The 23,402-nt window shown below is 38.9% G+C and overlaps 4 protein-coding genes and 1 non-coding gene across 6 annotated transcripts; 3 read left to right on the plus strand and 2 right to left on the minus strand.

Moving 5' to 3' along the window:
* Window positions 1-615: 615 nt before the first annotated feature.
* LOC103441218 (protein SMALL AUXIN UP-REGULATED RNA 51-like) lies at window positions 616-1,137 on the plus strand. The gene has a single exon (XM_008379920.4). The coding sequence runs from the start codon at window positions 616-618 to the stop codon at window positions 1,135-1,137; it is 522 nt and encodes a 173-aa protein (XP_008378142.3).
* An 8,445-nt stretch (window positions 1,138-9,582) lies between these two features.
* On the minus strand, window positions 9,583-10,764 carry LOC103441216 (uncharacterized). Its single transcript, XM_008379919.4, has 3 exons — window positions 10,465-10,764; window positions 10,240-10,371; window positions 9,583-9,892 (listed from the first exon to the last, which is right to left on the minus strand). The coding sequence occupies exons 1-3, from the start codon at window positions 10,603-10,605 to the stop codon at window positions 9,806-9,808; spliced, it is 360 nt and encodes a 119-aa protein (XP_008378141.3). The 5' UTR covers window positions 10,606-10,764; the 3' UTR covers window positions 9,583-9,805.
* A 752-nt stretch (window positions 10,765-11,516) lies between these two features.
* LOC103441215 (uncharacterized) lies at window positions 11,517-13,198 on the plus strand. The gene is made up of 3 exons (XM_008379918.4): window positions 11,517-11,746; window positions 11,958-12,201; window positions 12,657-13,198. Exons 1-3 carry the CDS (start codon window positions 11,678-11,680, stop codon window positions 13,004-13,006), a joined length of 663 nt encoding a protein of 220 aa, XP_008378140.3. The 5' UTR covers window positions 11,517-11,677; the 3' UTR covers window positions 13,007-13,198.
* A 239-nt stretch (window positions 13,199-13,437) lies between these two features.
* Window positions 13,438-13,563, minus strand: LOC114826707 (small nucleolar RNA snoR77). Its single transcript, XR_003775763.1, has one exon. It is a non-coding gene; the product is annotated as a small nucleolar RNA snoR77 (small nucleolar RNA).
* Window positions 13,564-14,837: 1,274 nt separating this feature from the next.
* LOC103441214 (L-arabinokinase-like) lies at window positions 14,838-23,347 on the plus strand. Of its 2 annotated transcripts, none has more exons than XM_008379917.4 (29): window positions 14,838-15,408; window positions 15,507-15,614; window positions 16,259-16,327; window positions 16,488-16,571; window positions 16,699-16,775; window positions 16,938-17,004; window positions 17,199-17,256; window positions 17,374-17,441; window positions 17,528-17,590; window positions 17,701-17,754; window positions 17,849-17,951; window positions 18,033-18,142; window positions 18,568-18,687; window positions 18,774-18,830; window positions 19,031-19,197; window positions 19,278-19,440; window positions 19,732-19,815; window positions 20,035-20,160; window positions 20,409-20,539; window positions 20,613-20,694; window positions 20,896-20,983; window positions 21,076-21,119; window positions 21,202-21,297; window positions 21,399-21,475; window positions 21,646-21,846; window positions 22,000-22,165; window positions 22,270-22,341; window positions 22,746-22,949; window positions 23,063-23,347. In XM_008379917.4, the coding sequence occupies exons 1-29, from the start codon at window positions 15,301-15,303 to the stop codon at window positions 23,186-23,188; spliced, it is 2,973 nt and encodes a 990-aa protein (XP_008378139.3). In that variant the 5' UTR covers window positions 14,838-15,300; the 3' UTR covers window positions 23,189-23,347. The 2 variants fall into 2 exon arrangements, with proteins under 2 accessions (XP_008378139.3, XP_008378138.3); XM_008379916.4 differs by having other exon boundaries at window positions 15,087-15,408; window positions 20,035-20,166.
* The last annotated feature ends 55 nt before the right edge of the window (window positions 23,348-23,402 follow it).

Consider the following 23,402-nt stretch of genomic DNA (forward strand, 5'->3'; position numbering starts at 1 on the left):
ATATGAACGATTACAAATATTACACATGTAAATCAACTTGAACTTGCTCACGAGAGAGAGTTTGAATAGTATTCCTATTGGTGCATACATAATTGCACGTTACGAGAATAGCCCATCTCAATCAGTCCCGAGACCTGAGCTTCTTTGTATGGACAAGGATTGTCCGCCCTCCTTGTTCCTGTGTTCTCTCATGCCCTTTTGTTTGTGTGGTTACGGTTAAACCACGTCAACATTTTATATTACTATTCATTTTTATCTTATTATCTCAATAAAAAATAATATAAAATATTAACGTGGCTTAACCGTGACCACACAGGAGGGCACGGAGGGCAGACAATCCTTGTCCTCTTTGTATATATGAAACTGTCAACCTTTTGATAGGTCTGTTACATAACTTTATATATATATATATATATATATATATATATATATATATATATATATATATATCGAATTAGTTTATATAGAAAAATGTATATTAAATATTAATCTTAAGGTCCTCAACCACTATAAATTGAAAGCACGGGCCATCTCAAATGGACAAATAGGAAGCAATTTCACAAAGCACTTTCACAAAAAGCTAGCTATCTACTTTGACAGTTTGGTTCAGTAACAATGAACACCACCATGGATTCAAAGAAATCTAACAAGATCAGAGACATTGTCAGGCTCCGACAGATTCTCAAGAAGTGGAGAAAGATTGCTAACTCATCAAATGCAATCTCCGGCACCACCGCCGCCACCACTGCAACTAGCAGCAGCAAGAGCATCAAGTTTTTGAAGAGGACACTTTCTCTGCCTGAAAAAACAACGACTTCATTTGAAGCATCAAACAATGCTGCTGTCCCCAAAGGCTACCTTGCTGTCTGTGTTGGGGAAGAGCTCAAGAGGTTTGTCATCCCAACTGACTACTTGGGTCGGCCGGCTTTTCACATTCTGTTGAGGGAGGCGGAGGAGGAGTTCGGGTTTCAGCAGACCGGCGTTCTGAGGATTCCATGTGAGGTTTCTGTGTTTGAAGGTATTCTGAAGATGGTGGAGGAAGACAAGGACATGTTCTTCAATAATATGGGAGCCTGCTCATCATCTGAAGGCCAGCTCAACTTTTCTCACCACCCAGAAAGCCCAATGTGCAGATAGGGTTTTGAACGTTTTTTTTTTCCTACCTTTTCTTTTACTCCTCAAGATCTTATCTTTCAGATAAGAAGGAGGTGAAAGAGATTTGAAGTTGAGTTATGTAAATTATCCTCTGATGCATTTTGTCAGGCATCCAATTCCAATTCAACATCTGATTTTCTGAGACATCTAATCTACTATTTTGGTAGCAGAACTGCATATAGTAATATACTTACAGATTATATACATAGTGTAGCGTTAATGAATTAGTAAGATAATATGACACTAATCGCTCGTCCGGGAACCCAATCCAAGCAGTCATAATCAATAATCTAAGATCTTGATATCAGAAGATGCATATACGAAAGTATGTAAAATCCCAACATTAAAAAGTAATAATGAAAAATGAAGAGTTGTTAGAAAGCTATGTCAATCAAGATTTGAAAAACTGATGAGGTTTCATAACCCTAAAATTTCCAAAAGCTCCCCACTAAATCAGATGACAAAGTCAATTAACGACATAAGCAGCTGGCCAATGTTTGCAAGAAATAACATCATCCATTAGTTTTAGAAATCAAAAGGTGTCCGATTAAAAAAATGAAATATGTTCAAAAAGAGAGTGCTTCATTCAAAAGAAAAAGAGGCTTGGTCAACATTTCTCCTGGTGACACCAATGAAAATGTTTAACCATGTCTGCCATGACAGTTTCATGAACTTTGAAAATGCCCGTAGTACTATTAAGTACTATTAACACCTAAAGTGTTGTCCTATTATAAGAGCCTCTAGATTTTCAATACTTTCATCTTTGTTGTCAGCTAACCGCTGGTCTGAATTTGCGATGCACCAATATACTAAATTATAAGAAAATGTTAACATCAATTGTATACGCATGTATAAAATATTTTTAATTAATAATTCATGTTTATGGAACTCACAAGGCAAACGGTCAAAATCAACCATACACTTACATGAGTGATTGGCCGTAGCATTTTAATAATCTGCAAGGAATGGTATCCTATGTCTTTGATGCAGAAAGTCAGAAACAAAGTGATTAGTTTAAAGACTTTTGATGCATAAAAATAATACTATATTGTAGGCATTTGCACTTACATCAAGTAATAAACACCGAAAATCTCACATTGACAGATTTTATTTCCACAGTTTGTTCACTGACCATCACATGCATTCTTCTGTTTCAAACTTGAGGAAGCAAAACCATGTGTCAATGGTGACTAATCAAGCAAAGGAAAATGTAAAAAAATGGTGCAATTTGGAGTTAAAAAATCCACAGTAAGATCTTGTAAAACGGATAGGATCACATGATGTCTGTAGTATTGAGTAAGTCTCTTTTGTCCAATTTGCACGTCTCAAAAGCCTAAATAAATCACGTGAAATGCGGCTTCAGTTTCATAGTTGTTGGCTCTAGGGGTCAGTATTTCAAGAAATTTTGTATTGTGACGGAAATATGAGTGGTACACTACGTGTTTTTATGTAAATGGTGTGAAATTTTATTTTTTAAGTTATTAACTTTTTAACACATATATCTCATCATTTATATATAGTGACACATAATGTACTACCTCGTGTGCCGATCATACTGAAAAATCTCTTCAGCATTTCATGAAAACCTGCGGCTAGAGTTGTAACTTCCAATAATGTCTTAGAAAACCCTGAATCCGAACCACGAAGAAAGACTTTTATGTCAAGTGTACATTGCTATTGTATCATGTCAATGATACGAAAATATGTGTAAATTTTTATTTATATAATTTTATATTATTAATGCAAAATGTAACGATAAAAGTATATTTGTTTTATATAAATTACTTTGCCAAATACTAATATTTCCTACAAGTTCCATTCCATGGAGATACACCAAACACCCATTTGACATTTGTACATGGAACCAGAATTTAACTGTGGAGCTAAAAATAATCACAAGGCGACATGTGGGTTTTTTGGATAAAAGAGGACAAAAATACCCTTGAGGCACATTGGGATTCCTACGCGCGAGCAGCGGGCAATCATCCCTCAACCAAGTCAAAAGTGCCCAAAATAGGTAACAATTTAAAATCTATTTCATCCATCCTCATCAAATCTTCCCCACAAGGTAACTCCCAAATTATTTCTTTCAAATTATGTTAATTAGTCAATTAATGGATTTATTACCTAATTAATCTATTAATGGCTAATTAACTACAAATTACACCTAAAAGATACCCCAAATGGCCGGTCCCTATTCTCCTAATAGTGCCGGCCATATCCCTATAAATAGCTCTCCATTCTCTCCAAAAAAACTACTTCCAAGTCTTTGTAGGTGCAATTTTGTCCAAGATCAAGGGGGAAGAAATTTGCATCCATAAATTGGTGCTTTCATTGAGAGAAGAGTCACACACTCGTAGAAGACTCTCGCATCAAAGATTTTTCTATTTTGTTGTCCATTTGTAGATTTTTTGTACGTTTCTATTATTAGAATTTTTTATTTGCAAAAATTCTTTGATAAAACATAAAAGAGAAGTGCAATGGCTAGAAACTTAGAAAATTCAACAAGTGAAAATTCCAATATTCAAGAGATGGGACCGTGGCGATCCATGAGGCTAAATGTGACAATAAGTGGAGCAGTACCACTACCACGAGGTTGGAACCACCGCGATGGCCATTATGGTGGCCACCAGCGACGAGGTCTATGGCACCATTACCACGGCCCGAGCCGTGCCACCAAAGCAAGCCCAAGCCGTGCCATCTAAGGCCCACGGCACCAAGGCCACAACCCAAGCCATGTCACTCCAAGCCCAATGCGAGCCCAATGCGTTGCCAAGCCGAGCCTAAGCCTCGCACTCGCGTACATCACGCACCGAGCAACCTACTCTAGTGGCCCAGCTTGCTCCCATGGCATTCCAAGAAGCCCAAATCGGTCGAAGATTAGTTCAACCGTCCCAACTTTAAATTTATGGGCCTACGATGGAACCAGGGGCATTTGCACCATGTTTCTCCATGGATTTGACATTTCCCAATTCAAATCTCGCGCCCGGAGCCTACCACACTTCCACTGCTCAAAGAGGCATATTCCTTCCAAGCTCTTCCAATCTAAATGGCGAACAACACTTGTCTCGACAAGTCATAAAGTCGATGTGCGTCCTTGCATAACAGACAAACTTAGTGAATCAACTCTTGCAATGCACTAAGATCCAACGTGCCCCAAACGAAGTGTCTCAAAATAGGACAAGGGCAGATAAACCTCTCCACCAGCGTCCCGGCAAGTAGCCCATCAACCAGCCACGATCAGAGCATTCTGGCAGTTTACGCTCCCGCCTAGGTCCTTGGGATAATGTATACTCTCGTCTTAGCGCAAAGAGGAGCGTGCATTCCCGATCAAGGCCATGGACGAGTATACGTTCATGGTTGAAGTCACACTCTGATTATCAACATGGATAACCTTCTAGGCGAAGTGTTCATTCACAACTAGGCTCACAAGGAGTATTCTCCACCTCACATTGGAGTAAGCAGCATAGTAGACGGAGAGAAGCAGTCACTCAATCCTAGTCAAGTTCAACCGGTACCCTGCGAGCAGCCTGTTCGCCTGCCAAAAACATGCCACATGCATTGCAGCCGCGACATAGACGAGTCGAGCATAAGGAAGAGCGGCCCAAACCCAGAGGTCACGACCAGGGCCAGCCGAAAGTTCCACTGCCCCAGCAAAGGCAAATTCAAGAAGAAGTTGAAAGGTTTCTAGCTGAACGATTGCGCAGTTTCCAACGTAACGAGCCTGCTGACGATGCGTTTCGATGAGACATGACCAACATAAGCATGTCACCATTCACGAATGAGATCGAGCGAACAGATCCACCTCGCGGGTTCACTATGCCTCATTTCACTCCGTACAAGGGAGGCGATAATCCTGATCGACATCTTAAGCACTACCGCAATACCATGATCCTCTACAGGAACAATGATGCGCTTATGTGAAATTTTTTTGCCACAACTCTACAAGGCGAGGCGTAAAACTGGTTTCACACTCTACTGCCGCAGTCGATCCGGAGTTTCAACGAACTTTCCTTTGTTTTCACTAAGGAGTACTCGTCTAATTGCTTAATCAAAATAACATCTGACCATCTCTTCAGCATCGTAAAAGACCCTTGGGAGACAATTCGCGATTATGTCAAGAAGTTCAAAGTGGAGAAGGCCAAGATTGTTGGCTGCAACGAGGACATAGCAACGACAGCATTCAGAAATGGGCTTCCCACCAAACTATCCTTTATTCAGAAAACTAATCATGGGAGAAGAACTAACCCTAGCAACTTCATATGCTTTGGCAGAAAAACATGCACTATAGGACGAGGCCAAGTAGTCTAACAAAAATGAGTTGGAAAAGAAGCACATGGAACATTCCCCGACCAAAGAAGACTCAACGCCTGAAACATTCACCAAGTTCACAGTTCCAATCAGCCAAATTCTCCATAAGTTGAAGAACGAACCTTGGTTTGAACTGCCGCCACCCATGAAAGGCGATCTTACCAGGCTGTATCATACAAAGTATTGCTTATTCCATCAAGGATCGGGCCACACTACCAACGATTGCCTGAAGTGGAAGCATTACCTTGAGAAGCTGACAAATGAAGGCCGATGCGATGAGTATCTTGGCAGGTCAACGAAACGGTCTACATAAGCAGGGGAAGTCTCCATCACCCCCTGAACCTCGTTTAGGTTTTTCCAAATAAGTTCGAATTCTCAAGTAGCTCGACGAACAAGGCTTCGCAAGCCGAAGATTATCCAGTTTGTTATGCAGTTTCTACCTTACAGCACAGTTGATTTATTTCTTTATTCTCAATGAAGATTGAAGAAGTTATTCATAAGCCTGGCTCAGCTGCTGTCCATAAAAACTGCTCAAAACTCTTTCTGCGTCTGCTCTCCAGTGCGAGAGGATAAACTAATTGCTCTCCAGTGCGAGAGGATAAACCAATTCCTAGACACTCGTATGAGTCTGCTCTCCAGTGTGAGAGGATAAATTAATTGCTCTCCAGTGCGAGAGGGTAATCCAATTCTCCGACACCCATATGGGTTTGCTCTCTAGTGCGAGAGGATAAACTAATTGCTCTCCAGTGCAAGAGGGTAAACCAATTCCTCGATACCCATATGGGTTTGCTATCCAATGCGAGAAGATAAACTAATTGCTCTCCAGTGCAAGAGGATAAACTAATTGCTCTCCAGTGCAAGAGGATAAACTAATTGCTCTCCAGTCCAAGAGGGTAAACTAATTCCCTGACACCCATCTGGGTAAGCTCTCCAGTGCGAAAAGGCCACATAGCTTAAAAGATCGAATGCTTGAAGATCAACTAGGTAGCAAATGGTCAGGGGGGCAGCAACCACTTTTGCACTTAACAGTTCACTCATCCGACACTTCATCTTCAATAGCTCCGATCTTAGCAGCTCTATCCTTGACTGCTCCATCAACGACCGCTGAGAAATTAAACTCAAGCAGTTTCCTCATTTTTTGCAAACAGCCCAGACATGGCAGCCCAAACCATTGGCCATGCCATGCCACTTCATCTGCCCATGCCGAGCCAATCCTTGGCTTTAATCAAGAGAGCAGCACAAACAATGGCCCCTGCCACACCATCTCATTGGCCCATGCCAAGCCGACTCCTGGCCCCTGCCAGCCGACTGCTGTCTCATGGCAGTACCTCCCAAGAAGAAGACAATGAGAATTAAGTTTTTCTTACATTGGTGTGGCGCAAAGAAGACAAAAAAAATCAACGGAAGACGGTTCTTTGCACAGGCAAGCAAAGAAGAATGCTAGGGGAGGGGGAACAAATATCCTCTAACTTTCTCTCTTTCTTGTAAGGATAAATAATTGCCCTCCGAAGTTGATTTAATCCCCTACTTAAGGTAGGTTTAAATAGGCTTTAGAGACGATTTATTTCCATTTCCTAGAAGAATCTATATCCAAGTCCAAGAGATAATCTGCATCAAAGTTGGAGATCTCTACACTTACTGCCCTTTCCTGCGAGCAGCCCAGCAGGTGTGCGGGCATTTGTGGAGCCAAAAATAATCACAAGGCGACACGTGGATTTTTTGGATAAAAGATGACAAAAATACCCTTGAGGCATATCGGGATTCTTACGCGTGAGCAGCGGGCAATCATCCCTCAACCAAATCAAAAGTGCCCAAAATAGGTAACAATTTAAAATCTATTTCATCCATCCTCATCAAATCTTTCCCATAAGGTAACTCCCAAATTATTTCTTTCAAATTATGTTAATTAGTCAATTAATGGATTTATTACCTAATTAATCTATTAATGGCTAATTAACTATAAATTACACCCAAAAGATACCCCAAATGGCCGGTCCCTATTCTCCTAATAGGGCCGGCCATATCCCTATAAATAGCTCTCCATTCTCTAAAAAAAACTACTTCCAAGTCTCTTGCTGAAATTCTCAAACACTTTCTCTCTAAATTCTAACTTTGGCATCGGAGGTTCTTCGGCCAAAGAACCCCCTGCTCCAATTCATAGTGGACGCGTGAGGCTCTTGGCCTTGACCAAATGTGTTAATTGTTTTGTAGGTGCAATTTTATCCAAGATCAAGGAGGAAGAAATTTGCATCCACATTAACCAATTACCAAGTGATTATATATTAATAGTCCTCAGAGATTATATAGTCCTGGTACTTGCAACTTAGGAAAATATATATATTTAAAACATTAGTAATATATGTGTGTCACTGAACAGAGATAGTACCGTTGCTAGTCTCACTGAAAATTGCACAAAGTAGATTGTTTAGTTAGGACTCGTTGGGTGCTTAAAATTAAATTAAATAATTTACATTATTTTAGATATGTTGAAGTAAAAAACGAAGAAATCTTAAAGTCTGATCTCTTATAATCCTTAAAAATAAAAAATTACATCTACCTCCCCATATGCCTTGATCCCATATTCTTTGAACTTATGAGCTATCTAATCTAATATTAGGTATCGAATAACTTTTTTGGATAATTTGAGTTTTCACTTCTCATTTCACTTTTTATGTTAGAATATATAGTTGTAGGTGTATGGTTTGTATTTCAATCAAAAAAATCAATCAAAGATTGAAAAATTCAGTAGCAAAAAAATGGAGAAGAGCGAGAGGAAGAAGATGGAGTCGTTGCTCCAACCCCTTGACTCACATATGATGAATTACATCACACAAGAGGAGTGCGGGTGCATAGCATAGTAGCCGTTGCAACCCTACTCACTCAGCTTAAATAGAGCGCGTGACGCGTGCAATGTACATGACTCACTTAAATTTCTATTTGATATGCCAGATGGCATTCATCTAGCATGTTAGCTAATTCTAATCACAGCCGTTCAGTTACAACTTAAGAACAGAAATGGAAACCTTGCAGAAGGATCAAACCCTTCTTCTTCAATCCTCAGTAGCAATGCTTGCAGTCCAACATTTTATCCATATATAATCCATTCATCTTTACATGGTTATAATTATCTTCGAGGAAAACTTTAACTTTAATCTGATTGCCATCTTGAGTGGTACTACAAGAATAAATTAATACATTCTTTAGTCCTCTATTACGTACATTTTCCTCAATTTCCACACATTTGGATCATCTCCAGAGCTCAGAAATCTGAGCTTCTTGACCAAATCATATGGACCGTTGGATTTTGATCTAACGGCTATATTTATACCATACTTGACCAATCTCGAAACTACTGAGCACCGGTCAACGTTATACCGTCAAGGACCCAGAAGAGTTTCCCTCCAACTAGGAGGCCAATCACAATGCGACGCATGTCGACATCAGAAGCCAATCACAACGCGACACGTGTCAATGTCAGAAGTCAATCACAACACGACATGTGTCAATGTCAGAACAAAGTTAGAAACTCTTCTATAAAAGGAGATCATTCTCCCACAATATTTCCTAATGTCATTTGTACTAAATCATTCACTAGTACTCACTATAGGAGAGCTTGAACCTATGTACTTGTGTAAACCCTTCACAATTAATGAGAACTCCTCTACTTTGTGGACGTAGCCAATTTAGGTGAATCACGTACATCTTATGTTTGTTTCCCTGTCCTTATCCATTTACATACTTATCCACACTAGTGACCGGAGCAATTTAGCGAAGGTCACAAACGTAACATTTTCTGTTGTACCAAAGTTCTCACTGATTTTGTGCATCAACATGCTACTATTATTATAACTTTCAGAGGGACTCCCTATTTGTAGCCGTTGCATCAAAATCCAACAGGCCGTGTAATTTAGTCAGAAGGCTCAGATTTCTGAGCTCAGGGAAGGATCCAAATCCAATTTCCACTACCTTAAAACTTTAACAGATTATTTCTTAAAAGTGGCACTGCTCAATATGCCTAAAAATATTGTGAACTCAGGCCTACTTAGGCATTCAGGTACATAATTTTTCAGTGGTGGATGGTAGGAATGTACTCAATTTATATGGACAAGAAAAACCTGGAAAATGGTTTTCTATTTCTCACTTGTAAATTGTTATATTGCTTCCTCTCAAACAAAACCACACACAAGGAAAAAAGATGAGAACCTGAATAATGAACATAAGCTGTTCAAACTCAAAGTTGGAGAAATCAATCACTCATATCACATTTATATATTAGCGAGCGGAGAAGAGAATTGAACTCGAGACTTCGGGTGCATGTTTGATACAAGAAATTGGAGGCTTAAAAAGACACCTCCTCACCATCATTGTAATTTGGGAATGTGACACATTTAAAAACCTTGCACTTTGAACACAACACCTGACCAATCTGCACCCCCAAAGAAAATATTGTTCATTATAAAGAAGAAAAAAAAAACCGACAACTCTAAGTTTTATACAAAAACACTTCGAGAATTGAATTAGAGAAAAACACCTTCATCTATCCACATATCATCTTAATGATTCTTAGTTGTAAAACCCTTTCTTCTTATTTTTTTTTTCTAGACAATTGCGTTTGAAGTGTTTTTCTGAAGTGTAAATTTTTTTTTCAGGGGTAAGTGAAAAGCCCTAAAAATTAAGCACCAAAAAGCAAATATTTTACTTAATCTCCATAAAAATCAAACCTCTTAACAACAAAATATTATTGGGCATTGGGAGGAGGAGTTGAAAACTCACAGCTCTGCAAGATGGGCATCGCCGGTAGATTCGACTGGTCTCGGATTTCACGTTCGTTTTCTGACCTTTGCAAAAGTCGCAGAGCAGCCACCCTCTCCCGTTGCAATCCTCGCACAGAATTGACACGTCAGCCTTGGAAAAAACAGGAACCGACTCAGTCGGAGCGTTCGAAAAGTCGGCAGTTGCAGACAAACGACTTGCAGTTTAAAACTTTCAGTGGCTTACCTCTTGTTGTTGCTGTTGTTGTTGGATGATGGGTGAGCAATTAGCGGGCTTGAAGAAACGACTTGTCGTTGGCGGAGGGGAGGGAGAAGTACGTAGAGAAGTGAGGTTCCAGGGGGCGAAGGACGTCATCGTCGCCGCCATTGGGATTGGATTGGTGGTGAGATTTTGTACAGACGGGGGAGAGTGAAGTGGCACGCTGCTAATCTGCTCGTTATCCGAATAGCAGAGGTGTAGTCTGACGTGTCTACCAAAATTACAAGATTGCCACTCCCCCAATGCAAACAAATTTTTAAATTGTTTTGTGACATAATTATAAACTGCTCTAATCTACTTAAGAAAACATTTAGAACATGACAAGGAGATGGATACACTACCTTAGCTACCACAACAGGTGGAACGCTCGCGTGTCTAAGTGATTTCATTTCTTATATAAGTGTCTCAGTGTATATGAAAGTCGTACACAAGAATTGTTTCTATAAAAAGAAATATTTCTCCTTCTTTTTTTTGTATATTAATAAAATAAGCTTCATATTTATCTTATCAAAATAAATTTGAATATTGTTTTTGGTTTGAGAGTAGGGAGACCTTCGAGAGAAGGGATTCCCCTTTTCACTATAAAAATGGGGACTAGTTGTGGAGCTCAAAATTCATCCTTGCAAAATATTAGTCAAATAGAAAATATTTGAGGTACCTAATTGAGTTTTAAGAAATTGACGAGCACTTTGTTCTAAGAAAAATATTAAAATTTCATCGTGATAATTAAATAGACAAATAGTTTCAGATTGAATTGAAATTTTACAAGGACAACCTATGAATCGAGACTTACAAAATATACGATTGAGATTGTTGAAATTCGATATGAAGTGAGTCACACAACGAATTCTCATTTTTTGAATAAAATGGAGGTCCATTCCTTTAGATGGTCTGTTGAAAGTAGTAATTCAAATTGTTTAACAATATCAATTTGGGCCTTGCCAATACATTGGGCTAGCATTGGCAGCATCGATCTGGGCCTTCTCCGTGTGTTATGGGCGGGAAGTGTTCTTATTAGTGAAGAAAGATATTGGAAGAAGGTTGAAGAAACACCCAGAAGAAACCACCCACCATGACCAAAACCAAATAAATAAACCCAAAACGAAGAAGCAGAAGGTGCGAAACACGGGAAGCTGACGGCGAGAGAGAGATTCAAATTAGGGTTTTTGAATTTGCAGAGATGAAGCGCAAGGACATTGTAGAATTAGACGACGACGACTTCTCTCCTTTCTCAAAATCCAGGAGATTGGTACGCTCTCTCCGCTCCCAATTTCTCTTTTTCGTTTCAGTTCCCAATCTCCCAGCAATTTAGGGTTTATTTCCTCGCCTTTTGCAATTCTCAACAATTCGTTACTAAAATTTGACGTTATGGTTATGGACTCTGTTACCCACTTTCTGTTTGAGAATTTGCTAGAGTTTTTTTAATGTAATTTTCGGTTTTTGTTGTGGAAATTTTGAAGGATGGTGGGTTATTTGCAACGGTAAATGAATACCAAAGTAGTGCAGCTCAGATGTTTGAAGAAATGCCGATACCAGAAACCAGTGTTGTGATGCAAACAGATGATTTGCCAACGGAACCTTTGCCTTCTGGGGATGAGAAAGCTCTTGTGCTCTATAACCCCGCGAATACGCGGTTTTTCAAAGCACCCGATTCGCGGGATTTCTCTGTCATTGTGAATTCGGACTTGATTCCGGGTTTAAGGGGTAAGGCTCTTGGATCTATGTATTGTTATTACTGTTTAACAACTTTGGTTTTGATATGTAGCAAATCATTGTGATCATATTATCTAATTTGAAGTTATTATTTCAACTTTGAATGGTTTTTGAGCTGCCCCGAAGCATTCGTCGTAGGACGAATGAATTGAAAAGTGATTAAATGTGCTTGTGATCTTTTTGCAATAGTATGTGTTTGTGATCTCTTTGCAATGTCTGTTCATATTATCAACAACCTTTTGATGGAGATGACTTGGTGGCAGCTATGTTTTGTTTAATTCCGTTTTGATGTAATCGTATATCAAAGTTCTCATATTTCGATTCAGATAAATTTGAAAATGGTGGCTTGTTTTCAGTTTAGAATGAATACTTTTAGTATCCGTCTGACGTTTACATGAAACTGGTCTGTTAATCGTGCGTTTTAGTAACCGAATTGTTTCTGGCAGATCATATTTATTCATGGGGATATTCAAAGTCACTGAAGCCGGTAGAGGATCGTGGGTCTGAAGAGGAAAACAAAGATGTTTCAAATGGGTGTATGGCTGTTGTTCCCTGGGTTGCACCCAACTTCCCACCAGCTTCACGAGATGAGACACAGATTGCAAGTCAGTCGGAGCCCATGGAAGTTGAAATGATGGACACAGATGATAACAGATTCAATGGGGCGGAAGTGTCTGGGTTCAGTGGAACGATGATGGAAGGATCGAGTGGGTTACACCACTGGCATCAGCAACAGCAACTACATTGGATGGAGCCACAACTCCTCCAGAACAGTTATACTCCCGTCACTTGGTAACTAACAAGTTCAACAACTTTGGTTGAGCCGTGCTTTCGTACTTTAGTTTTGTACATCGTAAGTCCCAGTTCTTACCAGACACCTAGTCCCAGTCTAGTATTTTGTTCAAACTGAATGACATCTGCGACTTCTGGGGAAATTTTATAAATTACCATGGAAACTCCGAGTTGATTTCGGTTCCATCCTTGCTTAGTTTGATCCCGCAGTTTAGAAATTTGTTTTGTTCCGTAACTTTCGAATTAATTGAATTTCACATAAATCATATAGTGTAGCTCAATTTTGTTCAATTTCTACACAAGTCTCCTTGTTTATGCCCTCAATTCTCCTAATAAATCCAAAGAATGAGCGCTGAAGGAAAAAAACGAGAGTGCGAAAATCACTTCCAATGCAACAACTCGAGATGTTGGAGAACTTAGAAAACAAGTTTAAGGAATGTACTGATGCCTACTAGACCAGCTTCAAAGATAGAAATCTCAGCAAATCTGAAGAGCAAAAGCAAATCGATATACGAGCAGTTAAACGCCTCCCAAGCTATCGTTATCGCAAGGGGGCTGCCTGAATTACCGCTCGAATCCAATACCAAAATCCTTAAATTCAAAAATAAATGAAACAAATTAAATTCAAGATAATATATGTATCAACCTCATCAGAAAAAATCGCCAGAATGCAAGAAAGACGTGGTGAAATTGGGTGAAAAGGTTGAGAGGTTGATGTAGGGAAGCTGCATTCATCTCTATGGCACTGTTGTAAATAAGCCAAAGAGCCAAACTCCAGCCCCATAAAAATCATAATTCGATTCGCCTTAATTCAAATTTCACAACATCCAATCTGGAAAAGGTAAACGCAGAAACCCTAACCCTAAAAAATAGAAAGAAAAAAAAAAATAAAAGGGAAAGAAAGAATCGAATTGCAATTAGGGAATCGGCGCATGTCGAAAACCATAAACCCTAGGTTGTGAAGGCTGAGGGAATTGTAGGGTTAAACGAGTGACCGATATATATACACAGAGGAGGAGACCCGCGGGGATTTGAAATTACAAATTTGTACATTGGCCCAAACCAATTTCTCCATTTTTCATGGGCTGGATTTGAATTTTATGAAAGACAAATGGACTTGACCCACAACTGCTTCGATAAAGAAAAAAACCCACAGCAAAGGGCAAATGTGTACTTGAAGACTGATTTTGTTGTTGTTGTTGTTGTTGTTGTTGTTGTTGAGGTTTTTACCGTAAATGGTCTATGATATTAATCAAACTCTTCGTTTCGATCTTTTATTTTTAAACTCGATCAATGTCGTTCATGAGATTTGACCTAGCACATCAATATAGTCCATGCCATATAATTCCTTTTTGGCGTTTGCTGGACCAGACGATATGATTTGGTATTTCGGATCGGTTAGGCTATTGGATAGGTTGTGCTTTTTATCTATTGCTTGTTGTAGAATAGCTTAAGCTTAAACATCGCAACCACAACTATGACCGACGATCGTTAACTGTGACACACCCACTCACAAATCGCAACCCACACACCATCATCCACAATGCTGCTCATGGGCCCGTGATTTCCACCAGCAATCAGAACTGAGATTATTCGAAAAAGGCGCGCAATTTCCACCTGCAACCAAACTCAAGGTGCTCCGTGTGAAGCTACTACGTCGACTTCTCGCAACAAACGATATTATTTATACTTTTAAACGGCTACAATGCGTTTGTTAAAATAACTACACACGAACACAATAAACACATTTTATTAGTTTATCAACACCAAAACAATTGTAATAGTATATATCCGTGTCATATAAATTATTTACGAATGTACACACCACTCCGATCATGGATGGTTGCTTTGAGATTCCCTCCCAACAAATTGGGCCGCAATTTGGAAACATTATTCTGAAAAAGCAAATTCGCACAAACTCCAGATTCTTGGGAATATGGAACTGTTTCGGATTATCTTACATTGGGGATGGCGAAGATCAGAGTCTGTTCAACTGACGTGGCATTGGCGTGTTTTACCCAACTCTAGCCGCAGAGCTGACGCGCGGAAGAGGATAAACATTAAAACGGCGAAATCCCGCTCTCAATCCATTCCTAACTAATCTGAAACGTCACCGTCTCGACTCTTGATCGTCTTATCCTAATTACGTCATTACCCAAACAACTTCCAAATCCTCTGCACTGCAATCAATCACACCGTTCTTCTTCCTCCTCTATAATTGGGATTCTCTCCTCCTCCTTCGCCACAGACACCAACTGCTATTTTCTAGAGAGAGAAAGAGAAGAGGAGAGAGAGAGAATGAGGATTGACGAAGAGGGCGAAGGAGTGTCGGCGTCCAGGAACCACCTGGTTTTTGCCTACTACGTCACCGGTCACGGCTTCGGCCACGCCACCCGAGTGGTCGAGGTCAACTTTTCTCACGCCGATCAATTTTTTTTTTTGGTTCAAGTTTGAATGTCGATTATCCGTTGGCTGCTGATCAGCGCCGCATGCTGTGAGTGTAGGTTGCGCGGCACCTGATTCTCGCCGGCCACGATGTCCACGTCGTCACCGGAGCTCCTGACTTCGTCTTCACTTCCGAGATACAATCGCCTCGCCTCTTCATCCGCAAGGTAAGACTTTTACTGTTTTACAGTCTCGCAATTTGCATGTCTGCCGATGATAATTCTTCATCAAAATTATAAGAGAAACTTATAGCAATCATCTTTTAATTAAAAATTCGTGATTATTGTTCCTTTTAACTTGTCGAAACGTAAAACTTACGTCAAAATTAGAATTTTCCTCAAATGAGAAAAATTGTAGCAGTCGTGCCTTAATTTTAGTCAAATTGGAGAAATAGTTCTTAATTTTAACCTAATTGGAGTAATGGTTCCGGAATTTTAATCCAATTTTAGTAATGGTCCTTCCATGATAATAACTCAATTCGATGGAATTCTGACGGAGTTGACGAAAATGACTATATTGCACATGTTGATGAGTTAATGGCCAATTGATCATGAATTTTTTGTTGAGGGACTATTGCTTCAATTGAGTTAAAGTTGAGGACCATGTTTACAATTTTTTCAAATCTTAAATTTATAGAATTATGTATGTTTTTTATTTTTTTAGCTTGAAATTATTACTGTAGCAGTAATGTTAGTAATGTATATCATTAATGGTAAACAAAATTATGATAATTTCTATGATTTTTGATAATTTTAGCTTGAAATTAGTAAAGTTGAAATTTTGGTAATTTATGGAATGTTGTGGATATTAGGTTCTTCTGGACTGTGGAGCTGTGCAAGCAGATGCTTTAACAGTCGATCGTCTTGCTTCCTTAGCTAAGGTAACGATTAATTTTTATTTTTTGTTTTTGTTGATTATATTTTTCTTATTTCGGCAATGAAGTTGTGTTGCTTTTCAATTTTGGTTTTCGGATTGTTACTAAATATTGGACAATTTCTTAATTTCATTGTGTTTACTTTCCATTTTCTTCGCTGTGTTAGTATTCCGAGACAGCTGTGGCGCCTCGGGCTTCAATCTTGAAAACAGAAGTGGAGTGGCTAACCTCCATCAAAGCTGACCTAGTGGTACTTAAATTGCTGCTTCTGTTGTTTTATTGCGATTCAGTTGAGATTGAATCAAAAGGAACTTCTGTGTTTATACTTTCTGTGAAGATCTTGGCTCTGATAGTTTGTTCTGCCTGTACAAGAACAGGTCTCAGATGTTGTTCCTGTTGCATGCCGTGCAGCCGCTGATGCTGGAATTCGCTCTGTTTGTGTCACTAACTTTAGGTATATTGTTATCGTTAGCATTCTTTTTTACTCAACCTCTCATAATTTTTAAATGTAAATACATATCTTGAAGTAATATGTCAAGTTATGAGTTTTGATGATTTTGAGTTGTCCAACTATTTAAACTCTTTGTAACTCCATGCTCATCCTTTCTCTATACAGTTGGGACTTCATCTATGCAGAATATGTCATGGCTGCTGGAAGTAATCATCGTTCAATCGTCTGGCAGGTGACCTTCCTGTGCTTCAGACGGAATTATTTACTTTAAAAGATTTAGTAATTTGCTCATTGCATCTCTTCTGCTCTCTCCATTTGATATGGTCCAGTCTGTGTCTCTATAATGTAGGATGTGAAACATACTGATAACTAGTTCTTATGGGTTCTTGATGTTTGCTGTGGTAAAATTTTCTGTGTTGAATATAGATAGCAGAAGATTATTCTCACTGCGAGTTCCTCATCCGCCTCCCAGGATACTGCCCAAGTATGTTGCTTTCTATCCCCGGACAGTGACTTCCTTGTCTTTAAATATTATCTTTCTCTCTTTGGTTCAGGGGATTGTTTACTAATTTGTCTGATATCATTTTTTATGACTTTGCAGTGCCTGCTTTCCGTGATGCAGTTGATGTACCTCTAGTTGTGAGGAGGTTTCGCAGATCCCGCAAAGAGGTTTTGGTTTAAAGATCCTTAGCAAATCACTTTCGTCGCTTGATTTGATTGATTGCATCAGTTGTTCATTATTTTCCTGGTTATAGGTGAGGGAGGAGCTTGGAATTGGAGATGATGTAAAACTAGTCATCCTCAACTTTGGTGGACAGGTAACATTGATATTTTAGTCTTGTTTTGATTGTAAAGAAACACCGCTTCAAATGTTTATTAAAATACCACTATTGCTAATTGTACCTATATTTTTTCTCTCTATCTGCAGCCAGCAGGCTGGAAGTTGAAGGAAGAGTTTTTGCCTCCTGGATGGCTGTGCCTGGTATTTTCATCGCATTGTTCCATGTTTTCTCTTGTCTGAAAGTGCTTAATGACGATCTTCATAGTGAAAAAGGTTTTTTTGTTTTTTGGTTCAGGTTTGTGGTGGTTCTGACACCCAGGAACTTCCATCAAATTTCATAAAACTGGCAAAAGATGCTTATACACCTGATTTTATGGCAGCATCTGACTGTATGCTTGGTAGGTTTGAAACTATTTTGGCGGGAAGCTTATATGTTGAATGGATAGAGATTGAAATTTTTTCGGTTCATTTTATTTCAGGAAAAATTGGATATGGCACTGTGAGTGAAGCTCTTTCATACAAGTTACCATTTGTCTTTGTACGCAGAGATTATTTCAATGAAGAACCTTTCTTGAGAAATATGCTTGAGGTACGAACGATCCACTTTCTTATAATAATTTTTACTTCGTTTGGTTAAACAGTATCATCTTCCTCTCGTACCTCCTTGAAATTTACTAGCAACGATGTACAGACACTACACATGTCGTTTCACAACGCATATGAGATAACTTCTCCAGCCTCTCTCTTCCCCTCAACTTCTGTAGTCAACTGATTTTTGTCTTCTATCTACTTTTGACTCAAAAAATTAGTGTCAATTATTAAAGAACATATTAAGTCATTTTTATTTTGTTGAAGTCTGTGACCCAAAGATGATCCTGATTTTCCGATAGCAAACATGATTAAAAATATGAAATGTGTTTACCATTTGTTATTTTTCTTCAACTTCTCCTTTCTCTCCTATATTCTTGTCAAGAATCTGATACTAGTTCGGTTTAAAATAATTTCTTATAACAGTATTATCAAGGTGGCGTTGAGATGATTAGGAGGGACTTGCTCACTGGTCATTGGAAACCTTACCTTGAGCGTGCAATCAGTTTGAAACCATGCTATGAAGGCGGCATCAATGGTGGTGAGGTATCTTCTTTGTTTCTAGAATCCTATGATTAGTTATACACTTGCATTTCGCATCTGTGTGGTAATGTACAATTTGAAAATTATAGGTGGCAGCTCACATCCTGCAAGAGACGGCTATTGGGAAAAACTACTCTTCAGATAAGGTAATTGAACTTTAACTGCTAATTTTATTTTTTTCTATTTTAAATCGACTTGTAGATTTCATAGAACTTCAATACCAAATAGTTTGTTAGCACTAGTCAGATACAAGTTCACAGGGTGTGGAAACTGATAAGCCAAACTGTGCAAAATCTACTATATTTCATTCATGTAAAAATCCCACTTTTCTCTTACTAACATGTAGCTAAGTGGGGCAAGAAGATTGCGTGATGCCATAATTCTTGGGTATCAACTTCAAAGGGCACCTGGACGAGATATGGCAATTCCTGAATGGTATGCAAATGCTGAAAGTGAACTTGGAATTGGATCACCTACTTGCGGAATGAGCGAAAATGGCTCCCTAATTTACTCGTGAGTTGTATCTTCTATTACTACTGTTGTTAAGAATTAATTGGATACTTCCTCTAACATCACTGCAAATCTACTTTTAGATGCACTGAAGATTTTGAGATTCTTCATGGAGATCTTCATGGTCTTTCAGATACAACGACTTTTTTGAAGAGCTTGGCGGAACTAGATTCTGTTTATGACTCTGAAAAAACTACTGAGAAGCGCCGGGAGCGCAAGGCTGCAGCTGGACTCTTCAACTGGGAGGTCTCACTTAGTTCAACTCAATCTCATAGCCTGTCTTAGGTTTTCAAGTTTTTCAACAATTCCACATGGTTGATGTAGATGACATATAAACTGATACATGTATAGTTACATCACAAGTCATAACTTGTTAGATATGCATTTGCATTGGTGATTTAAGATTAGCTAAACACCTTGCCAGCGTTGTATAGGAGTTTGGCTTAGGAAGAATTATAGATGTATTCATATTTTCGGAAGCTGAACTGTTTTTCCAATGATTTTACTGAGTAATTGTATTTGATTTTTGGGATACAGGAAGAAATTTTTGTAGCTAGAGCACCTGGACGGTTAGACGTAATGGGAGGGATTGCTGACTATTCAGGAAGCCTAGTCTTGCAGGTTTGTCTCTGTATTTCATGGATATTAGTTATTCCGTCTGCAAAGAGTACTATTGCCACTGGGCACAGTGTAACATGTATGCACACTCACTGGTGGACAGACACATACACTTCTGTGTACACATATTGTTGAAACAGAAGCCTAGTATTTAAACTGGACTCATGGGGCAAAAACCTTGTCTTTCCTCCTGACGGTTTCTTCTGATGTTCTCTCTCACAGATGCCCATAAAAGAAGCCTGCCATGTTGCTGTTCAACGGAATCATCCAAGTAAACATAGGCTCTGGAAACATGCCCTGGCCCGGCAGCAGGCCCAAGGACAAAACCCAACGCCTGTCCTGCAAATTGTAAGTGTAAGCATTATGAGTCAATATGCCGTTTTAAGTATTGGAAGTGGGGTTGTCTTCATCTTTGGGGTAGTGAGGAAAGGTTAGAATGTAGATATAGTTTCTCTATTGGCATGATATGAACTTTGGTTGCTATTTTTCAAAGTTATCCTGACAGCCTAATGAATGAAGCCTTTGTGGAAATACCTTCTCTCAGAAATAAAAATAAAAATAATTATCGTTACCATTTTCATAATTGGTTGTATCAGGTCTCATATGGTTCAGAGTTAAGCAACCGTAGCCCAACGTTTGACATGGATCTATCTGATTTTATGGATGGAGATAAGCCAATGTCATATGAGAATGCAAAGAAATACTTTTCACAAGATCCATCCCAAAAGTGGGTCAATCTTCCTTCTTTAATTTGTCTGTATCTGTAACTTTGTGAACTACTGACATGGTTTCAATTTTAGGTGGGCAGCATTTGTTGCAGGTGTCATTCTGGTTTTAATGACAGAACTAGGTGTACGTTTTGAGGATAGCATCAGTTTGCTGGTATGAGTTGGCATTTCGTTTAACATGTTGATTTAGTCCTATCAACTAGCTCAAAACTTTGTATTATAGTGCTTTGCTGTTCTATTCTTTATTATGCGCTGTTCAGTTGATATATATAGTTTACTCTTCGGTTGCTTAAATTAGCTGATTGTCTTATACTATGACCATAATGTTGACTTCCCCGCTTGCAATAACATACAGGTTTCCTCCGCCGTCCCAGAAGGCAAAGGTGTCTCTTCTTCTGCATCTGTGGAAGTCGCTACCATGTCTGCCATAGCTGCTGCCCATGGTACTTCCATTATTCAACTTAGGCTTTTTAGCCGTCTATTTGTACTTTCAAAATATGACAAAATGTCTAAAACCGACTCCTCTATTTTGTAGGATTAAGCATCAGTCCCAGAGATCTTGCTTTGCTTTGCCAAAAGGTTACCCCCTCAACAGTAATCAGCATACTACTGCTTTTCTTTTGAAATTACATTAATGTTGATTTTTCTAAGTGTATGTTAGGTGGAGAATCATATTGTTGGAGCCCCATGCGGTGTGATGGACCAGATGACATCTGCATGTGGCGAAGCAAACAAGCTTCTTGCAATGGTGTGCCAGGTATCCGCTGTTGATGTTGCAGAAAACAACTCAGCTGCTGCAATTTATGTATCAAAAAACTGTGTCAAGTGTTTTTTTTTTTTGTTTTGTTCTCCCTACAGCCTGCTGAGGTTCTTGGACTTGTAGAAATTCCTGGCCATGTCAGATTTTGGGGAATTGATTCAGGAATAAGACACAGGTAGAAGATCAACTGCTTATCGTCTTACATATTACCAAAATCATAAGTTTTTAAATGGCCTTAACGCTCAAATAAGGAATTTATTACCAAAATCATAAGTTTTTAAATGGCCTTAAGAATCCTCAAATAAGGAATTGTACTTAAGCCATGCGATTTTACTTCTTGGATAGTGTCGGAGGTGCAGATTATGGATCTGTTCGAATAGGTGCCTTTATGGGTCGGAAGATGATAAAGTGTGCAGCTTCTACGATTTTGTCCCGGTCATCATCAACTGCAAATGGGACAAACGGTGATGAGTTGGAGGATGATGGTTTTGAACTACTTGAAGCTGAAGCCTCATTAAATTACTTGTGCAACCTGTCACCTCACAGGTAATGTTTTCTATAGGACTTTTAAGTAACTTGTTAATAATTAACGTGCACTTATCGGCCGAAAGACAAAGGCGACGTTTTCAGCTAAATACTTTTACCTCTGTATTAATCCTGTAATAGTTTATCAATATATTTTCGTAACTTGAACTTCAGATATGAGGCTCTTTATGTTAAGGTGCTTCCTGAGACTATACTTGGTGAAACTTTTCTTGAGAAGTATGATGATCACAACGATCCAGTTACAGTAATTGATCCAAAATGTAACTACGTAGTAAGATCACCTGCTAGACATCCTATATATGAAAATTTCCGGGTTAAGGTTAGTGCCGGAATTTTATATGACTTTGCTTGTGTTTCTTGTTATTCTTATTATGGACTATGATTTGATCATCTAAGTTATTTTGGTATTTACTTGACTTGAAGACATTCAAAGCACTGCTAACATCTGCAAATTCAGATGATCAGCTTACAGCTCTTGGAGAATTACTGTATCAGGTATGTACAAATTTCTGAATTTGCATGATCGTTGAAGAAAACGTAAAGTTCAAACTCCACATACATACAACAACAAAGCCTTTTCCCACTAAGTGGGGTCGGCTAAAACTCCACAAACATAGAAAAGAGAAAATAGAATAAGTGTATTCATTCGAGTTTTAGTACGGGAATCGAGTTGAAAGATCATTTCTATTGACAGTAGTCTTGGTAGATTAACCAGACAACGATCCCAGCACACACTCGTGAAATAAAGAAAGAACGAGATGCGCACCCCTAAAATTTGAATCATGATATGATTATTTGCATATAGGTTAAGAAACATATTACTCATTGGTTCCATGTCACGGACAAATCTCTGGCTATTTGTTGGCAAGCCAGTACCTGAACATAATCTTCTTTTACAGTGCCACTACAGCTATAGTGCTTGCGGACTTGGCTCCGACGGAACAAACCGGCTTGTACGGTTGGTACAAGCGATGCAAAATGCTAAATCATTTAAATCCGACGATGGGACATTATACGGAGCCAAGATTACAGGCGGAGGTTCTGGCGGAACGGTTTGTGTAGTCGGAAGGAATTCTCTGCAGAGCAGCCAACAAATTTTGGAGGTAATTCTATCAGGAAAAAAGTATTTTGTCTTAAACGTTACTGAAGTAGCTAATAGATTTTCCCCTTTTATTCCTGTGGATTACTGGGGTGCTGTTGATTTTGATCTATGCAGATTCAGCAGAGGTACAAAGATGCAACAGGGTATCTGCCATTTATTTTCGAGGGCTCGTCGCCCGGTGCCGGAAAATTCGGGTATCTAAGAATACGCCGCCGCGTCTCCCTCGATCCCAATGAGTAATGTATTGGAGTATAAAATGTCTAGTGATTTGGGTTAAACTTAAGCCTTCTATTCAAGGATCACATTTGGTACAACTCTCCTGTGGATCTATTGGCAGTATAACAATATTATTTATTCCAAGCCCAAATAATATTATAAAATATTTGATTTCGACTCTAATGTTGATTATATTATATATACTAATAACTTTTTAAGTCTCATAAGGCTTCACCTC

Source organism: Malus domestica, chromosome 08 (genome assembly GCF_042453785.1).
Source record: "Malus domestica chromosome 08, GDT2T_hap1".
NCBI lineage: Eukaryota > Viridiplantae > Streptophyta > Magnoliopsida > Rosales > Rosaceae > Malus > Malus domestica.